Raw genomic sequence first — 21,148 nt, 5'->3', positions numbered from 1 at the left:
CGCTTCGTAGGCACTTCTTCGCGAGGGAACTCGCGCACCGGGTCTTGGCGACATCTGGTACACTTGGGATAGTCATGGACATCACCGGCAAACGTCTTCTTTGCGGGTGAACTCTGCAGTAGCATCTCCTTCTTGCAAAAACTGATCCTCCCCTCTAAGTGAGGGCATGTGATGCTTTTATAGCTCCTAGCCACAGGCACGCATAGCTGCTCGCGTAGAGATCGCGGCCGTTTTTTTTTCTTCTTTTTTCTTTTTTCTTTTTTTTTTCCGTTCTACCCGAAAAAGAGAGAGAAAACGTTGGCTGATCTGTTGCCTTATTTATCAGATGGCTGCCCACTTATTAAATGGGCAGCTGATGTATTTTAAAAAATAGTCTGAACCTGCCCAAAAACTCAATAAAACCTTATAAGTTAAAAACAATGCTTTCACAGCACTTCCCAGGCGTCCCTGGATGCAATCACACGCACAATTGCAATGCAAACATAAACTTCCTTGCGGGAAAGCATCTGCTTTCCCGGAAAGCAATCCTGCTTTCTCAGAAAGCATCTGTTTTTCCTCAAAGTTTCCTCTGAACCCATCTTCATTCAAGTGCTTGCTTTTTCCTTGTGCACAATTCTAACACAGTTCGGAATTTCCTCCCGACTATGGATATTCCCTTTTCGATGCACCCGTCACCCACCTTGTGACGCATCAGGAATACCCATCACCTAGTCCTTTCCTACCGAACTTACAGTACAATCTCCTTCACGATGCTCTATGTCACCCATCCTATGACGCATCAGAGATGTCCGTTCCCGGATGGTCGGATACTTCTTCCCGATGCTCCCTGTCACCCATCCAATGTGACGCATCAAAAGTACCCGTTCTTGGTGGCCTTACAGATATTCCCTTTCACAGTGCTCCCGTCATTATTCTGAATGACGTACTAGGAATATTCTGTACTCGGATGTCTCCAGTGAGAAAAACCCTCTCACTTAAAATTTAATTCATTTAGAATTATTTTTCCTTGGTGTTTCAAGCGAGAAAACCCTCTCACTTATAAATCCAATAATTCATTTAGAATTATTTTTCTGTCAGATAAAGCCAATTTGGCAACAGCACGACCGTCCAATTTCACTTTTTCCGAGGTGAAATATCGCAAGAAAGCATTGCAGGTCCTACAAAAATTCGACAACATCTATGCTTTGGGGAACTATATAGAAGAATCCAAGATTTCTCGAGTAGCGGGATTTCTTAAAGATAATGCTATGCAATGGTGGAGTTCAATCGCAACACAACCGCATGCTCCAAGGACCTGGTAAGCTTTCAAGACAGTTTTTGCACGTAGTTACATGACTTCGATGTTTGAAGTCCGGATTTTGACAGAGTGGGGCAACTTGAAAATGCTTGCTACCGAAACCATGGACGACTATAACCAAAGGTTTCTCGACGTGTACCTTCCGGTGTCCTTTAAGTTCATTTCCGTGGAGGACCAGTGCGAGCGCTATACCATTGGACTACCATCACCATTGCAGGAATATTCTCTCTCCAAGCAAGTCTCTACCATGCAAGAGCTTATGGACCATGCCGCGGTCGGCTACAAGCTCATGAAGGAAAAGTTGGAGTTTACCACAGAAGAACCTCCGACCACTAACCAGAACTCCCGGCAACAACGAACAAATTCTCGGGAATCCCGTGAAACCAACCTCAACGGCCCCGTCTAACACACCGTCAACGAGACGCCTTGTTACAAGAAGGCTGATGCTTCGAATGTTTCCAAACAAGGTATTTGTTCAATACATGTCCTGAGCAAGCCTCGACATCCTCAGTGCAACCTTTTGCTCCCACGTCAAACAGATCCCTGGGGCCACCTCCGGCCAAGAGGGCTAGACCTACTATTGGACAAGTACTCGATATTTATGATATACATAGCGAGAGTTTTAATGAATTATGCAGAGCTTATGGAAAAGTCAACGGCTTGAAAGCCCTTGTTTTCTGTGACCCAGGAGCTATGAAGAACTGTAACAAACTACTGACGTGTCAAAGCCTAAAGAATGGAGCCAACTTACAGATGTGGCCAAGGGGCCTAAACTGTCACAAAGTGATGACGTGGCTGCTCGAGTAGAAACCCTAACCGTAATTTCTGCCAAAAAACCTAACTGCTGAAACCCTAATTCTAGAAACCCTATCCTAAAACCTACCAACCCTAATTTTGAAAACCCTAACCCTAAAACTGCAGAAACCATAACCCTAACCCTAAGGGCAACAGGGAGATTTCCAAAAATTGCGTTGGCTGATGACGTGGCAGGCTGTACGGATTTCAGTGATTTACGCTGGCAGCTTTTTGGCTTTGCTTTTGGACGATAAGCTTTTGAGTTTTAAAGGCTTTTTACTGTAACTGCTTTTCAGGCCAAGGGCCTTTAAATATGAGGCTAGGGCTCATTCTCTGGCATGCTTCCTGGAGAAGGTGCAGAGTCTAGAGTACCGGCTTGTACTGGCCAATACTCTCTGGGGTGGAATTCCGCCACTCCATGTCGCGTGTCGTTTCTCTCTCTCAGTTCAGTTGTTATTGAAGTGCTAAAAGTCTATTCAGTCTGTTCTTTTCTAGTGGCACGTGGTGCCCATCTTGTGACAACGCAATGTCTTGTGCCACTGTTGTCGCGTGTTTCTGTGTGTTCTCAAAGTCTGTGAGCATGTTCACTATTCAAAATGAGAGAGAGGTGTGTTGTGTATTGCTTTTCTTAAACTCTATAAATCATTATTCAGTATGTGTGTATTTTATTGCCTAAAGGGTAGTTGCAGGATTTTATGTGTGGATGTATTCGGCGCTTGTGCTAAGATACGCTAGACTTTGTTAATGTTTCATCTTCAATCCAGCCGTAGCCACTGGCTTCCCCAAGAAAAAATTAGAGAGTAGGGGCTATTTTGTGGTTGTGTCTAACCCTCTTTTGTGGTTGTCTGACCATATTTGAGGTAGACGTACCTTTTGCAAGGGTACGAGCCATGTATGTGCCCATCTAGTCGGCTTGCATGAGACGGGACCCTTGTTCCTAGGTTTCCACGAGATCGCACTCTCAATACATTGCAATTTTCACCTGTGTTTCAACTAGATGATGTGGCATAATTAAGCCAAGTGGCATATTTGTGCCCGGTGGATCTTTTTCCGATGATGTGGCATTCCTACCAAGGCGCCCCTATTTTATAAGATAGTGGAGTATTCTGGGTGGGTCCGGTAAATGTGTTAGGTCCATATACCCCCCCCCCCCCCCCCCCCATTCTTGTACACATTGGGCTACCGCAATATTGAGGCCAGCATTTTGGGATCACGCTCTCTCCTCTTCTAGCCTTTGTAGATTCCCGGTCGCATTTTCTCTCTAGCTTTTTGTGTTGGCAGCTTTCTTTCTCATCCCTCTCTCTCTCTCTCTCTCTCTCTCTCTCTCTCTCTCTCTCTCTCTCTCTCTCTCTCTCTCTCTCTCGTGCTCACTCCCCTTGGTCTCTACACTTCCGCAACGTTGACTTTGACGTGGTATCAGAGCTTGGTGTAGCTCGTGCGTGAAGAACCTTGGCGTGACAGAGCTGCTCTAGAGAAAAGCTCGTTAAGGACGAACCCGCTTGTCACTGCTTCCCTCTCATGCCCCTGCGTTGGCGCCACTTGGTGTTCCCCCCTGCCTTGCGATAGTGTTTTAAAACGTTGTCAGAACCTACCCTGTTGACGGCCCCTTGCCTGCCTGCGTTCTAAAACGCTGCTAGGCATTCAACGGTGGCACTCTTTCTCTGCTGCGTTTTGAAACGCACTACTCGGCCACCTTGACGGCAAAAATCCTCCCCTCCCTTGCGTTTTGAAACGCCGACAGGCAAACCCCTTGGCGGCGCCAGCAGAATTGACCCAACGTTTTAAACCCCTGTGGGCCAGCTAGTAAGAGGTGGCATGCGAGTCCTAGGAGTGGACGGCCTTGGAGGAGACACACTTTGTGTGTCTTGCAGTATTTTGAGCGGCTGGAAGAGGTGGTAGTTTGGAAGGAGGATTTGCAAAGGAAGCGTGTGGGGAGCTTGGAGTTTGGAGCGGCTTGGGAGGTGCGGAGAAATTGGAACTTACGAGAGGGTTTTGTACCCAATCTTTAGAGCAGTTTGGCATAAGCCGTGGAGCGGATTGACATCAGCTTGGATGGAACTCTTAGCCCTTGCTATGCACAGTTTATTGTGGAGCTTCGGATTTGTTCAAGGCCTGCCACAGGGTAAACGTGCGAAGCGGCTATCGGCGACAAAGTTTCGGATTTCAAAGAGGGATAGCAGATTGTCCAAAGCCCATTGCGTGTGGAGTTACCTTTGCGCTGGAATTGAATCGGCTTGGAGCATTTGCCACTTGGTTTGTACGGCCATTTTTTGGAGTGCAAGAAGGTACCCGATTACCAGATCTTACAACTTCAATATGTCCCTACCTTGCTCGAGGACCAGAGAAGACAACGATCAAAAGCAACAAGTGGCTATGGATAACGGATCGGCAACCATCCATGTAGTGGCCTATGCAACGGCACACTTTTCAAGGAACCCGACAAATTGTTTGGCTCGAGTTTGTGAAGTCAAAAGCAAATGGAGGAGTTCGGTAGAGGACAACGCCAAAGATCAGTTAGGCAAGGATGACAGTACCAGTACTCTATTAGCTGCCTTGGTACCCACGAGGTATGACCACATTTGTCATGATTGTAATTCGACGCTTTGTTTGGCTCGGGAGTTGGAAGCCAAAGACAAAAGCAGGAATTCACTTGAAGACAAAGTTAAAGGCAAGCTGGACAAAGATAACGGTAATAAAGATTTGAACGAGGAGATCGGCATGGCATTCATGGCGGTAGCCACAGTGGCCTCGACGTCAGATTTCTAGTCAAATGACAGGTGTCACCACTAGCTTCAGCCAGAGAGAGGCTTGTGAGTGGCAGAGAGGGGCAAGCAATGCTCCCTATAATTAAATTTGGACCCTTGTGTTGGAGTTCAAGTTATTGGTGTTTGAACCCGTAAGTCGGAGTTCAATGCACATGCATCTGGCAAGGAACCAATCAAACGTCTAAAACACCAAGGATGAGTGCACCAATCCATTGTTGTTGGTCAGATTATGGACAGGATGTGTTCCAACAATTCATTATCTTAAAGTTTTATATTTTGGACGTGATGTGTTCACAGTTCACGAATGGGGATTATTGGACGTAGTATGGTCTACGATTCAAGTTTCTACAAAGGCAACCGATGCTCAAGATGGCATTACTTTCAGGTACAGAGTTGAGGAGAGCAACACCAAGGTGTATCCATCTCGGCCGGTGTTGGGGTGTCCATGGTAGCTTCTTCACCGACTTGGTCTCACTATTGATGTCCACTATGAGCTGCAGAGAGGGTGTTAAAGTTTAGGCATCTCAAGTGAACTGCCCAATGTGATCCCATTATTTAGTTTGGCTTTTAGGTATTTATTTTACTTATTTGCCAAAGTCTTGAGTAGGGCAATTTACTGGGATTGCTATATAAGCAACGCCTTGCCTCCATTGTGTACACATTCAGTTATTCATTGCCAAGGTTGATTGGTTCGGGAGACTCTCTCTCTCTCTCTCTCTCTCTCTCTCTCTCTCTCTCCCCTTGGTCTCTACGCTTCCGCATCATCAACTTTGACGCTCTCTCCCCCCCCTTGCTACCAGTATTTTGAAATGTTGTTCCCTTGCAGATGTGCATTATTGCTACGGAGGGTTGTCCACGGTTGGGCGTTGATTTGAAGTAGATTCTCGCGGTGGATCCGAGATCCAATGGCTGCCCTAAATCAAGAGGACTTGTGCTGCTCGCAGTTGTAGACTTGATCGTCATCCACTTCATCTTTCTTGTTGCACCTTCGTTAGACTTCTAGAAAGAGAATGAAGATATTTTAGTGTTTAGCATTGAACCTGCTCGTTGGACCTAAAATAGTACCTCATGAATCATCTCTAAGCAAGCTTGCCAATTACTATGCTTTATAACTAGAAAAGACATAGCTCTGCAAGATTGGACACCTTAGCCAAAGTCCTATCTAGTAAATTTATGATGCTCTTGAAAATAAAAGCGGGCACTTCTCATGATCTTCAAAATAGAGAATGGCCGAGCTTGCAACCTTCTAAAAATTGTGCTATGTGCTTCTAAATTTAAAGCTCTATTGTTGAATACATTACTACAAATTCAGGACATTGCTTGCAAGAAAACATCAAATTTGGTATCAATGTTTGCGTTGAAAAACGTTGTCATCTTGTTCACCATCGACCTTCATAGGGCCAAGCTTGTTTCAAGCCAGTAAGCCGGGGAAAGGAAAAGAGCACAAAGATGCAAGCCTTGCATGTCAAGACGCTAGCAATTATGACCGACAAAGGAAATGCAGAATGGATTCGCTATTTTAAATACAGCATAAGCCATCAACCAGCTGTGTGTGTGTGTGTGTGTGTGTGTGTGTGTGTGTGTGTGTGTGTGTGTGTGTGTGTGTGTGTGAGAGAGAGAGAGAGAGAGAGAGAGAGAGAGAGAGAGAGAGAGAGATCATAGCATGATACACAATAGCTTCTACAAGAAACATAAAAGATGCAGAGAGAGAGAGAGAGAGAGAGAGAGAGAGAGAGAGAGAGAGAGCTAACCGAATTGCCCCAGCGATCTGTAGCATTTACAGGAGCTTTGTAGCGGATGAGAATTTCGGCAACTCTGAGACGGTTGAAAAAGGCAGCGACATGGAGGGCAGTGCGATGATCGTAATCATATGCTGAGACAAGTGAGGGATCCTCCTGCAGCAATCGCTCCACAGCAGCCTCATCATCATTACGTGTGTGCCAGAAAAGCTGAGATGTTCGAGCAATCCGATGGGAGTCTGGTGGCGTCGAAGGGGATTTTGGAGAAGGTGATCCAATGGCTGAAGTGGGCGATCTCGGCCAGGATTCGGCCATATACACTCTCTAACTCTCACTCTCTCTCTTTCTTCCCCTAATTCACACACATGAACAGCGAGATGCGAAAATTTCTTCCTGTTTCAGTGTCAGGAAAAGATTGTTGTCAAGATGCGCCACTCCCTGACGTGCTGCTGGGTCCTTCACAAATTTCACAAATCTGCCCGCGGAAGAGAAGAAGAGGGAGCCTGGAGGATTCTTGCTCTTGGAGAGCAAAGCAGGAAGGAGTCAGGACGACTTGCAAGTTGCCATGCACGGTGCGCCTTTCCTCATTTATTGTGCTGACTGACTACTGCTGCATCAGATTGACGCGACCAACATTTTTATAATGCACCCAAATACTAAAGGTCTCTCTCTACACCCACTTTGTGGGTATCGACTTGTCTTCCCAAATGCTACCGTTTTTGAATAGGATGTCTAGCCTATCGTATCCCATTTTGAGCATCTATACTATAATATTTACCTTAGTATGTCCCCACAATTTTTTTTGCATTTCTTTTAGTGAGAATCATAGAAGATGCTCATAAATTAATGGAAATGAAAGGAAAAGAGTGGAGAGGGACAAGTGTCGCGTGGGCAGGGAGGCATGCGTGCGCAAGGCAATATTGCACGGGCGAAGCCAAGGCGTTCTCTCTCTCTCTCTCTCTCTCTCTCTCTCTCTCTCTCTCTCTCTGTCTCTGCACCAATGATCAGGCTGCTCAGAGAGATCAAAGTAGGGATTAGAGGGCACAAATGGGGAAAACAGAGCACAGAGCCGAGGGAGGCTCGGTTTGCAGAACAATGAGGAGTGGGCGATTTTACCTCTAGATTCTCACATTCCTTGGAATCTGAGGCATAAATCAATACGTTTGTCTCTGGCGATCATCTGCATTGTCAACGAGCTGGGATGGGTGTAGTCTTCATGCCGACACTTTGCATGGCAATTTTGTGTGCAAACAGGTAAGCCACAGTCGCAACAATGACATTGCTCTCTCTCCCTCTTGTCTGTTTACAAGGCAGGGCCTGTGGATTAGCCCCTCTTGTTTGTCTGCATGAAGCAATCTTGCGGTTGCCAGAAGCATTAAGGTGAAGAAATTGCAGGGGTGAGAGAGAGAGGGAGAGAGAGAGAGAGAGAGAGAGAGAAGTCGAGTGTCAGCTACAATGAACAGAGAGCGACCACGACGCAACAATGACAAGCAAGAGCTTGGTGGAGACGGGGTAGCGAACGGTCGGGTAGGAGAGTCCGAGGCGGTGGACTCTGGGGGTGGCGTTGATAGACTATGCTGATGGCAAAGAAGCAAAGCAGCGATAACACGAGGCAAGTAGCAGCAATCAGAGGCGATGGAGTCTATAGGTGTCCTGGATGCACACAGATTAGAATCGTGAGAAACTGTCTTGGTCTGCAAGTGGTCTCCTCACGAGTACAGAGAGGGAGATTGGGGGACGGGGTGCACACATGAACGGGGGCTACGAGCCCTTTTCCTTCGAGATTTGGCAGATGCTTAGAATCTCGATACAAAATTAATTAATGGATGTAAGATAGACCAAGTAAGGTATGTGACCCGCATGTTGCTGCAGTTAAAAAAGAACATGGCTATTAATCTCACAAAGCTCTCCTCTACTTCTATTTGTAAAAGTGTCGATGCTTTCATTCTAATCCCATCATTTAATATCAAACTATACAATCGATGTTGCATTAATGTATACAATAACACCAATACGGCAAGGAAATTAAGACAAACCTACGAGCTATTGGATACACTCTTGTAACTCATGTCTATCTACATAAATATGTTGATATTTAAGCTCATGAAATGGCCATGGAACTATGCAAACACCTCCTTCTCAGGGCCAAAAAATCTATGTTATGGTAAAAGTTTTAAAGTTCATGACTTGCTAGATAGATATTTAAGGTTTTGTGGCTTCGTTTCAATTAAGTTAAAAGTTGTCTTTTCTCTTCCTCAATTTCCCTACTAAATACCAAATCTTGAGTTTAAGACTCATGGAATAGATGTTTGAGGTCCTCTGGATTGTTCCTACTATATTCAAACTTATCTTCTTGTTCCTCTCTCTCTCTCTCTCTCTCTCTCTCTCTCTCTCTATGTGTGTGTGTGTGTGTTTGTTTTTTTTTGGGGGGGGGGGGGGGGGGGGGATTGTTTCTACAACATGAAAACTTACCTTCTTTTTCTTCTTCTTCTCCTCCTTTGTGTGTGTGTGTGTGTGTGTGTGTGTGTGTGTGTGTGTTGTGTTTCTACCACGTGAATACTCACCTTCTCTTCTTCTTCCTCTCTCTCTCTCTCTCTCTCTCTCTCTCTCTTATGGGCATTATTGTTCTTCTCTTCTCTCTCTTATCACCCAAGTGTGGTAGATTGTTTCTCTTACTTCAAACTTGCCAAAAAGATCTTTGAGGTCTATTGAAATTGATTTTACGACATTGAAAACTTTTCTTCTCTTTTCTTCTCTCTCTCTCTCTCTCTCTCTCTCTCTCTCTCACACACACACACACAAACAATCCCGAGCTCGGGAAAAGATAGGTTCGCTTTATCCAAAGCCTATTCAAAATGAAAACTGGTCGGCTCAAATTTGGGCAAGAAGGCTCTCAAGCCGGTTCAAATTATGGAATTTTTAGTTATAATATGATATTTTTAGTGTGATTATCCCTCTCAAATTTGGTATTAGCTTGCTCATATGCATGTGAAAAGGTTCCAAAGCTAGGTCCAAAAAAATGTTTCCCGAGCCCTCAATAAAGTGAACAGGGCCCTCAATGTCTCTTCCTAACCACAAGTGCCATAAGCCTCTCTCTCTCTCTCTCTCTCTCTCTCTCTCTCTCTCTCTCTCTCTCTCTCTCTCTCTCTCTCTCTCACGCACAGACGCGCGCACGCACACACACACATGGGTGCACTTGCATTGTTGCTAAATTGCCCACAATGTCCTCCTTTGCTGAGCTCCTCCAGGTTGTAGTCTAGAGAAAAACTTGGAAGTGCTCATCACTTTAGAAATTCTCTAGCTCCATAAAAGAAGGAATAGAAGTGGTATCAACCTCAAGAAGAACACAATCTTCTTCATAATTTAAAACAATATTGTTTTTTGGGGTAACGAATGTTGTGAGGCAGCATGGAGCCACAGACCACTGTGAAACAAAGAAAATTCTGAGTAGGAGTCTGACTCCGCCCATGCAAAATTGGTCAACGGGTTTTGGCAAGGCTCACACTCACAAGCTATGATACCTTATCTTTCGGACACTTGACCATGGATGGTTGTTAGCATCTCCTCTCTCTCTCTCTCTCTCTCTCTCTCTCTCTCTCTCTCTCTCTCTCTCTCTCTCTCTCTATCTATCTATCTCTCTCATATGTATTTGGTAGCCCTTTCTCAGCTAGGTAGTGTACAATTATCTCTCCCTCTCCATTGGCAGCGTTCTGGCTTAGAAAACGTCTCTCTCTCTCTCTCTCTCTCTCTCTCTCTCTCTCTCTCTCTCTCTCTCTCTCTCTCTCTCTCTCTAACCCTAACTCTAGTGCAGGTTGCCACTGCCACCGTCCTCTGTCCCCCAGCCTCCCCCTGGGCGAGGGGCTGCCCTATGGGGAGGTATGAAGCCATAGCCCCGCCCCCTCCAAGCTAACCTGCGGCATCCTCGTGACCTGCTGTTGTGACAGCGTGCAGAGCCGAGACGACACCAGCAACGGAGACTCGAGAAGCCTAACGATGGTGAAGGCGAGCCTCCCTCTGCTGGGGACGACGAGGGGCTACTGAAGCTGTTGGAGTTGCTGCTGCAGGTGGTGGCACCCGAGCCGACAGAGGAGACTCCTCCTCTCTCCCTCTCTCTCTCTTTCTCTCGCCACTCTGAACCTAAAGAGCCCCCGCCCCCCTAAAAGCTAAGGGCTTCAAATCAAACCCAGATAAATCTCTGTGCACTTTGGGACAAAGTGAGCAGCAGCCATCACAGCCCGATTTTTTACCATGAATACACCAAAGGTCACCATGAGGAGCCGACCCAGTTTTGCAGCCGTTGTGGCAGCACCGAGCAAGACCGACCGGATTGGACAGCTTCAAAGAGCCCTTGACCAGCTTATGGAAGAGAATCGGGATCTCAAGGCTCGCCTCGGTAAGCTTGAGGCGCGCTTCGACTCCATGGTCGATCTTGCCACAGACAAAGTAAGAGAAGTTGAGGTGAAAGTCACCAATGCTAAGTCTGTGGCTTTGGCAAAAGTACAAACTTGTGTGACGATGGAGCTTCACGAGCAGAAACTCCAGGAAGAGAATGCCCTTAAGATCCGAATAGGTGGGCTTCCCTCACCATGGTGCACTACCGAGGACACGCTTGAAGAAGCAATCATCAAGCTCAACGATATTATTCAGCCCATCGCCATCAAGCCAGAAGACATTTCTTGGATTAACGACACACACAGGAAAGTATCACCGGAGCACTGCCTTCTCACTTTTAAGGACAAAGAGGAGCGAGTGAGGCTATTGCGCCAATCTTACCTCCTCAAAGGAACAAAGGTTTGGATTGCTGAGGAGCTGACCATGAATCAACTCAAGGTTAAAAAGTGCGAACTCAAGAAGGTCGGAGAAGCCCGAAAGCAAGGCAAATGGGCAGTCTACCGCGGGGGGAAGGCCATCATTCAAGAGTTTCAAACTCCCAAAGGGGTTCTCCCCTCATCCAACCCTACTCAAGTTTAAGTCTTGTTTTCCTTTTCTTTTCTTATCTTCTACCCTGTTGACGGACCCTCAGTCCATAACTGATATGTATCCAATGCCCTCACTTAAAAGGCTGCGTTGTAATGTTTTTTTTCTCCGGTCCAATGGGTCATATATGACCTCCGTGGACGATAATGCTATCTATCTCTCTCTCTCTCTCTCTCTCTCTCTCTCTCTCTCTCTCTCTCTCTCTCTCTATCTATCTATCTATCTATCTCTCTCATATGTATTTGGTAGCCCTTTCTCAGCTAGGTAGTGTACAATTATCTCTCCCTCTCCATTGGCAACGTTCTGGCTTACAAAAAGTCTCTCTCTCTCTCTCTCTCTCTCTCTCTCTCTCTCTCTCTCTCTCTCTCTCTCTCTCTCTCTCTCTCTCTCTCTTCACACACACACACACACACATGGGTCTGAGTGTTTTGGCTGAGCGAATGGTGAAAAATGTGAAATCTAATAGCTTATCTTTCGGAGACTCGATCATGGATGGCTGTTAGCATCTCTTCTGTGTGTGTGTGTGTGTGTGTGTGTGTGTGTAGAGGCCAACAACTTACCCAAAAGCATTTTTGGATGTGTCCTTCAATCTCTATTGTGAATGAGAAGCTCCTTTTGTGTCTGGCGATAGCTCTCTCTCTCTCTCTCTCTCTCTCTCTCTCTCTCTCTCTCTCTCATGTATTTGGTAGCTCTTTCTTAGCTAAGTAGTGTACAATTATCTCTCCCTCTCCATTGGCACGTTCTGGCTTAGAAAACGTCTCTCTCTCTCTCTCTCTCTCTCTCTCTCTCACACACACACACACACACACACATGGGTCTGAGTGTTTTGGCTGAGTGAACGATGAAAATCTGAAATCTCTCTCTTTCATGTGTGTGTGTGTGTGTGCGCGCACACACACACACACACCCCACAACAACATTCTGACTCAAGGAGCGTCTCTCTCTCTCTCTCTCTCTCTCTCTCTCTGGTAAGAAGCGACCTCGATGGGTGCACTTTGTAATCATGTTAATGTATAACGTGAGTTCAAAAAAAGGGGTTTTAAAATGAAAACACGTTAAGAAATTTAATAGAGATACGTTCAAATAAGGGGATTTTATATTCAATTTTAAAAAAAGATCCTAAAATAAGGGGTCATTTTATTCATTAAAAGAGGGGTTTTTTAAATACCCCGTGAATGCACATTATACAGGGGGTACCGAACAGTGAACCTCCCAAGGAAGCGATTGAAGGAATCTCTCTCTCTCTCTCTCTCTCTCTCATACGTATGCATGTGCACGCACACGATTGTACAATATCTGGCAAAATGTTGAGGTTGAGGTGATCATCTTCAAGCATAAGAAAGAGAAATGGTTACTATTCGCCCAGGGGCAAGTGAGGGACAATGACAACGATTTTGCATGCACACACGTTAGAGTGGAAATTTGCATACATTGACAAGTGGTAAGTCTCCTTGCTTAAGAAATTTTCAAGCTCCATAAAGAAAAGGAATAGAAGTAGAGTCAACCCTCTTTTTATAAAAAAAACTTGCCAGTTGAAAGGTTGAATGTTAAAAAGGTGCACAAATTTCAAACTTCATAGAATGAGATATTTTGTAAGGTTTCATTGAAGTGAAACAAAGAGTGACAAGTGGAGGTCTAGAGTATTAATTTTTTGACTGCACATTCCTTAAATTGAGTTCTGGTCTTTTGAGTTCACATTGCTAACATTCAAAAAAGTCAAAAAGTCTTTTCATGTTCTATGATTTAAGTCCTTACCTTTCACTTTTTGCATTTCAAATGAAATGTTTTTTAAGATTTTCTTTGAAATGTATCGGAGTGCGACACGTGGAGGCTCTCTCTTTTCTTAAAAATTTTAAGTTGCATTATATATAGTATAGAGTATAGATACTACTAGGCTGGTCGGGGGCCTCTCTCTCTCTCTCTCTCTTTGCGCATCTCGACGTTGAGCATCACCTGTGATGTTGGGCTGAAAGCCACACTCGTTGGAGAAATTTGCTAGCGCCACGTGGCCTATGAGGGGACCAGAATCCCCCCTTGATTTACTAGTATAATTAGTATAGATAATATAACGACAAAGAGATTGACCTTTACACATGTTGATGAATGCAAGATCCGGCACCTTCTAGAGCAAAACAAAGCGAGATCACAAATTTTGGCGAGGTCGACTTCCAAGAGTCAAGAGCGTTGTGCAAAAAAAGGATAAGGATGAGAGTCACGAGCTCTCCGACCTCGGTTGCTTCTCCAATTAGCTTCTCCAAGTCATGGGTTGGCAATGGCTACTTCTTGACTCCCTCTCTCCCCTATGTGCCGAGCTCTTTGTTGCCTTTATGGCCCTATTCAACACCAAGCTCTGCTTTTGTACCCTCGGCCCTCTAGGTCGCTACCCCGCCCCTGCTCTCTGTAGCCATTGGCCCTGGTTGCGTACTCTTCGTTGCCTTCGTGGCCCTATTCAACACTAGCTCATGTTTTTTGTAAACTCTACCCTCTAGGCCCTTAACCCCACCCATACTCTCCATAGCCATTAGCCCAAATTACATAGTTGATGTACCCGACAAGGAGTTGCAGACCATGACTTGGACACGATCCTAGATAACTACATACGTGGAATTTGGTAGTTAATAAGCATGTTCGACAGTAGTTGATAAGCTTTGTAATTAGGTAGTTAATAAGCACAATCTAGCTGACTTAAATAGTGCACAATTGATTCGAGGGTTGTTGTGGTGAGAGCTGGCCAGTGGAGTTGACCTGGAGTCAGTGTTTCGAAGGTGATGGATGTATACATGGACACTTATTTCAAGGGCTTGAACGTGGTGGTGGCCTCCATGGTGGAATGGCGGGGAGTAGTGGGGAGATGAGGTCGTTAGGCATGTCGAGCCGAAAACAAGATGACGCTACTCTGTCTTTGAGTAGCCCCCAACAACTCTCTCTCTCTCTCTCTCTCTCTCTCTCTCTCTCTCTCTCTCTCTCACACACACACACACACACACACACACACACACACATTGAATTTGTAGCATTTATATGTAGTCCTTTTATTGCTAAGAATAGATGGGTGTCCTTCGTAGTCTTTAAGGAGATATGTAGTCAATGTAATATGTGACATTGTTTAGGGGTGGTGAAAGTGTAAGAAGAAAGAAGTAGGCGCACACTCTCTCTATCTCTCTTTATCATGGGCAACATTGTTAATGACAAATGTGGATCAATGCCTTTCTACACTAGCTACCAAGATTGTAGTTTGTTAATATAGTGTTAAATCTTAGGTAGTCCTTTTGTGTAGAAGTCATGGAGAATTGAGTTTGCCTTCCCTACTTGTAGCAACTGCTTGAGGCAGTCATTGTCCCACCTGTCTCTCTTCTATGCCACTCGACTCCAAAGTCCGCAACTCCACAAGCAACACATATTTTTGCTCTCATGGCAGTAGGATTAATGGTTTAACTACTTCAACCCCACGAGTTGAACAGTATGATAGCCAAAACCACGGTCCACTGCATTGCATGAGTCAGCCTGCTGACCTCTCTCTCTCTCTCTCTCTCTCTCTCTCTCTCTCTCTCTCTCTCTCTCTCTCTCTCTCTCTCTCTCTCTCTCTCTCTCTCCGGCTTCAATACGCACTGCCTACTTGCTTTATTTTTATCACTCTTGTGCTACCAGGCTCCACATGCACGTCAGCCTCTTGAATTCCCATTGGGCCATCGTAGCTCAGCCTGTCGGGCCCTTATCTCCTTACCCCAACTTGAACTACCAATAGACTATGGGTTTCTTGAATGTGGTGGTGGCCTCCATGGTGGAATGGCGGGGAGCAGTGGGGTGATGAGGTTGTTGGGCATGTCAAGCTGACAACAAGCTAGTACTACTTTGTCTTTGAGTAGCTCCCAACATCTCTCTCTCTCTCTCTCTCTCTCTCTCTCTCTCTCTCTCTCTCTCTCTCTCTCTGGCTTAGCTTCAAAGCTGAATATACATCCCTGGCACAAGTAACAAGTGAGACAATAATCACTTCTCAATGCTCTTAGACTCTCTCTATATTGGTGATGTGCGGTGCCTACAAGCTGCTATAGATTTTGTGGAATCGAGCACATGCCTCAAGAAAAAACTATATTCATGCAAAAGTGTACATCTAGTACCACCTTCATGCCCTAGAGGCCAATTGGTAGGTGTGCCCTGTAATAAGCATATATATCCCTTGTCTCTTGCATTTGTGGATATGAAAGCAAAGGAAAATGTGTGTGAGATTATCAATTGAATAGTGCATATTACATACAGTGTGCTGTAGTTGAGTGTAGTTGTTCAAATGCCACTCTTGCTCCTCTTTTTGATGGTCTGATTTTGTTTGAGCTTCACCGTTTCCTTGTTGAGCTACTTAGTCTTCTCATTGGCTTCCTTTTGGAGTTATTGAATGTCCTTGACATACTTCTCTTGCAACAAAGAGTTGCATTCTAGCTTCCATTTCATCTCAGAACATAGAATACAATCTCCTGCAATAGCCAAATAGGCCATCTCTTTCATCACCTACAAATGCAATAGCTCATTGACATTTTGAAATGGTAGTGATGCATCGTTAGAGGATCGGTCAAGTAAATATGAGTATCGATTCATAAATTGATTGCATTGCACCCAATGATTCGTAGCTAATCTGCAACATTGGGATTGGATGTGCCAACTTGCATGGTTGCATATTCTTGCTCTCAAATTCAACATTTAGACGATATTGTTTTGGCATGGTAGTAATGTCTTGAAATGGAAGGGGATTGAATGACATTTGGAGTAAGCTAACAAAGAGAGAAGGTGTAATGGTGACGACTACAAGGATGTTGGCTATGGAGGAAAGAAGCAAAGAGAATTCAAAGATATGAGATTTGGATGATGTTGTGGAGGGAAGAAAGGGAGGGAATCTTGGCTAGTCTCCTTTGAATTCAAATGGTTATTCATGAGTGTGCTAGAGAGAGAAATAATGCTACACAAAGACACAATGGAGTATCACATTGCTCTAAGCTGGAGGTGGAGATGGAGAAGCATGAGAGAGAGAGAGAGAGAGAATAAAGGAAGGGAGAGTGGGAGAGTGTATAGATCTGCAACCTTAGGAGCTCTCCACTTTTTATCAAAATTATGCAGCAAAGAATGTCCTTTCAATGATTGGGAGAGGGAAGTGACTTTGATATACGAGAGAGAGAGAGAGAGAGAGAGAGAGAGAGAGAGAGAGAGAGAGAGAGAGAGAGAGAGAGAGGGAGAGGGAGAGGGAGAGGGAGAGTTAGCTCACATTTTAGAGAGATAATGCAATGAAAGAATATGAAAAAAAAAATTGGTGGGTGGAGGGTTAAAAAGTGCTTCATTCAATGACCTCAAAGTGAGAGAGAGTGGTTTCGATGTAAGAGAGAGAGGATAGGGGTGGAAAAAAGACAATTTAAAAATTTAAATATATATTATAAAATAAACTTCTCTATCTCCCTTTTTGGTAAAAAATTTAAAAGACAAAATATAAAGATAGTTTTCTTAAAAAGGCCGATATAGGTCTTTTTTTTCCACTCTTCTAAGCTTGGTCAAATTTTTCTTAAGCCTTAATCATTTCCTTAAACTGCCAAAGACCCTCCTATATTCAGTTCACTTTCTAATGGGTTCATAATGCTTAAGCCTTAGGCATTAAGCATTTCCTTAAATTACAATAAAAAGAGGCCCTCCTATATTCCATTCACTTCCTAATGGGGTCATAATGTATTTGATTTTAATTACAGTTATCTAAGTACAATCTACATTTTTTGCAGGCTACTGAAACTTTATTTCAACCTGTAAGCATTTGGTTCAAATGATGATGAGAATGAATTTCGATGCTGAAGCAACGTGACATAATCTAATCATTTAGCCAAAGGAGCTTGTGGAGCTATTGGATGATCCATCCAATGATAGCATTGCCAAAGTTTTATGCCACAAGTATTTCAATTAATTGAAGAACATTGGGTTGCCTCAAGAGAGGATGGAGGTATGTGACAATACAAGAATAAGTTTCAAAGCTTATGAAGCCTTGTACAGAACCGTTATGCTAGGACACAGGGCAAAGGGACTATTTGGATTGCTTCTAGCACTGTACAGTGTGAGCCTTGCAAAATAATGACGTTGCAAGCTTATTAAGCGGATTTCAATATGTCGATGATGTCATGTCCTTGGAAGATAACAAATCTTTCCACTTCAATGAGTTCAACAATGTGTATGTTAACTTGTTGAAGCTCCAAGAGTCAATGATCAAGTTTTATGGGTTGGCACAAGAAGAGTGTGATGGTAAATTTATCTTTGTTTTATGAAGCTTGATGAGTGCAAAGTTGTGAAAGGTTAACGTCTCGAAAGAGTAAGCATCACCTTGATGAACCAAACCTCGGTGGGTGTCGATGTTGAGATAAATGTCAACGAGACAAAAAATACGTGTTTTGAGATTCAATTGGAGAAAATATTTGGTGGCTTATACCTTTTTATCTCCCACATGAGACACATAAGTTAAGTGGTATTTCAATCACACGTTGATTGTTGACATCATACGAACAACAACCGGAGGACAAAGATTGCAGGTTTCGGTTTTGGTTGAATGGCAGTTGGCAGGAGACTTGAGAACTGTGAAGTGTATGTTAGGGTGCAAGCAAGGTGCCATGACCTTCTTTCCATCCATTTATTTCTACCACAGTAAAGTCTTTATGATCACTGAAGGCAAGGGTGCAAAGGCTAGTAAGTCAAAAGGTGGAAATGGAAATTGTGGTAAAGTTGGAGCCAACTCTGTGAAAGGTGTACCCACTACACAAACAATGAGTAAAGCACTAGAGAAGCACTACGACAATGGTTTCAAGGTATCCTTAATTATGACCAAAGTGTATCCCCTAATCAATATACGAAAGATTGGGATCCTATTCTATAAATTCCACTGACAAATATGCATGTGTGTACCCTTCATGCCCGTTTTTGTAATCTTGACAAGTTGCTAATGCTCTGTATTAATTATGATTGAAACATGGAGTCTACAAAGGGAAGGCAAGAGTGTATAAGAGAACTTGAGACTATATTATCAAATGTTGGTCTCCATGGTGGTGTGGTTGAGCTAAGTAGGGAAAAGAAGGTATCTACACACGATCGCCCCAATAAAATATGTATGGGTGGTAGTAAAGAGAGGCATTTTCTTTCAAACTCGTTTGACTCCCAAAGTCCCGATGAATTTCAATTATGGAAAAAGGTGTGGGATATAGCCACCTATAGAGGTAACAAAGCAGGCATTGCAATTAAACGTACTCATGTGTGGTAGTCTGTTAATGATTTTTTTCTTCTTCTTGAAAGGCAAAGCTAATCTCTGATAAGATCTCCACCTTGAAGTTTGTAATCAATAGTTTCATAGCCCAAATGGTTGAGAGGGGGGAAACACACAACAACATGGTGGGCTAAACACTTGATCTCTATAGTCTAATTGCTTCTATGTTTGAACTAAAGTCATTTACAGTTGTTTGTAGCACATACGTTTTACACATGGTACATCTTTTCTCCACACCTATGATTCATTCGGTATTTGGAGTAGCCATGGAATGGAGCGCTCACACTATCAAGCAGAAGCAGTCTACTTAAAAAATACACGTCATGGAAGCAATGCTTTGTATGAGATGTTAATTGCTTCTATAGAGTTTTAGCAGGGAGAGAGAGGAAGAAGATTAGATTGAAAAGTAATCTAAAATGTAGGATAACAATGTTGGAATTAGGGTTGCAGAGAAATGCACACAGCTTGGAGAAGACAAAGGAAGCTCAAGGCACACAAGTGAGAGTATATTACTTAGTGTGCAATGGAAAAGATGGATAGCCCTAGAATGAATGGGCATATATACAATGCACGGGAAAAAAACCTCCTAAAGAGGGAAAAAATGCCCCGAAGGTCCTAAGTGTGTTCACACATATCACTACCACATGTATATGGTAACAAATCCCCCCTGGGAGTGATAGGGTGAACGAGAGCTGGCACATGAGTAAAGGGAAGTGCCATGCCATGAGGACATGATCAGTCCACAAAGGGGAGTAAGCCCAAAGCTTTGCGGAAATCTTTGAACTTCTCATGAGACAATGTTTTTGTGAAAAGATCAGCAAGGTTGTCCTGTGTTGGCACATAAACCAAGCTGATCTCTCATGATGAGAGCCTCTCCCTAACATAGTGGTAATGCACCTCAATGTGCTTTGTGCGAGCATGAAAAATTGGGTTCCTCGCAACTACAAATGCGCTCTGACTATATCAGTGTAGATAGTGTTGGCAATGTCCTATTGAACACCCAAATCAGCCATAAGGCATCTGTGCCATACACACCATAGCTGTGAAGACTGCCCTGTACTAAGCCTCACAACTAGAAGTGGCCACAGTAGGTTGCTTCTTACTCAACCATGATATACATGAACTGCCAAGCATGAAACAAATACCACTTGTGGACACTCTCGTGTCAAAACAACCAGTCCAATCTGAGTCCGAAAAAGCATGTAAGTCTGGCGGCAATGATCCCCCCCCTTGGGATAAAACAAGCCAAGATGTAAAGTGCCACTCAAGTAGAAAAAAATCCTCTTGACAGTCTGCCAATGCTTAGACCCTAGGCTAGGCATAAATCTGCTGACTTGTGAGACTGCAAACTGAATATTTGGCCTCGTATTGCATACTTAAATGAGGCAGGCAACAACAGTTTGATAAAGAGTGATATTAGCAAGATCACCAGCATCATGTAGACTTAACTTCAAACCTATTTCCATGGGAGTGGGAATAGGTTTGCAATCCTCAAGTCCAAACTTACATAGCAATGTCTCTATGTAACTTTTTTGACACAAGGCAATACCACCATCACACTGCTTAAAATGTATGCCCAAGTAATGATGCAACATCCCCAAATATTTCATCTTGAAAGTAGAATTCAAATCAACCTTAAATTTAGCAATATGTGCCTCATCGGGACCAGTGATCAATAAATTATCCACATAAAGAACAACAAGGAGAAGTACATCGCCCTCACGCTTGACATACAATGTGCTTTCTGTTGGACTGTTACAAAAGCCTCGTTTGACCAAATGCGTGTCAGCTTTCTCATACCAAGAGGAAGCTGACACGCATTTGGTCAAACGAGGCTTTCGTAACAGTCCAACATAAAGCAGATTATTGCTTCAACCCATACAAAACCTTCTTACATCTGCATACTTTGTCCTCTTGTCCTTTCTTGACAAAACCGTGAAGCTGCGTTACATAAACTTCCTCAAATATGTCACCATTTAAGAAAGCAGCAATAATGTTTGATTGATGTACATCCCAACCAAAATGAGCTACCAATGCACATAGAAAACAAACAGTAGTCATACGACAAGTGGGAGCAAAAGTTTCTTCATAATCTATGCCTTTTTGTTGCACATAGTCTTTTGCAACAAGTTGAGCCTTATGGCGATCAACCTCACAATCCACCTTGCGTTTCAATGTGTAAACCCACTTTGTACCAATGGCCTTTTTGCCAAGAGGCAAATAACATAAAGTCCTTGTGTCATTTTCTATAAGTCCATCATATTCTGATTGCATGGCAGCCATCCAATTGTTTGAATTATGT

General features: G+C 43.8%; 2 protein-coding genes across 4 annotated transcripts in view; one reads left to right on the top strand and one right to left on the bottom strand.

Annotated features, from left to right (window-relative positions):
• LOC147443203 (serine/threonine-protein kinase VIK-like) overlaps nt 1-7,238 on the bottom strand; it is a 74,637-nt gene extending 67,399 nt beyond the window's left edge. Inside the window, exon 1 of one of the 3 annotated variants that reach the window (XM_086529106.1) lies at nt 6,609-7,238. In XM_086529106.1, the coding sequence (XP_086385232.1) occupies nt 6,609-6,911 (303 nt within the window). In that variant the 5' untranslated portion in view covers nt 6,912-7,238. The remainder of the gene's footprint in view (nt 1-6,608) is intronic. The other 2 variants (XM_086529105.1, XM_086529107.1) reach the window with 2 other exon arrangements.
• Nucleotides 7,239-10,734: 3,496 nt separating this feature from the next.
• Nucleotides 10,735-11,567, top strand: LOC147443202 (uncharacterized). The gene has a single exon (XM_086529487.1). It carries the CDS (start codon nt 10,845-10,847, stop codon nt 11,565-11,567), a length of 723 nt encoding a protein of 240 aa, XP_086385613.1. The 5' UTR covers nt 10,735-10,844.
• Nucleotides 11,568-21,148: the final 9,581 nt, after the last annotated feature.

This window comes from Adiantum capillus-veneris, chromosome 14 (assembly GCF_014529385.1).
Source record: "Adiantum capillus-veneris isolate H3 chromosome 14, ASM1452938v2, whole genome shotgun sequence".
NCBI lineage: Eukaryota > Viridiplantae > Streptophyta > Polypodiopsida > Polypodiales > Pteridaceae > Adiantum > Adiantum capillus-veneris.
Note: the sequence above shows the minus strand (reverse complement) of the source record. Positions and strands in the feature narration are given on the sequence as shown.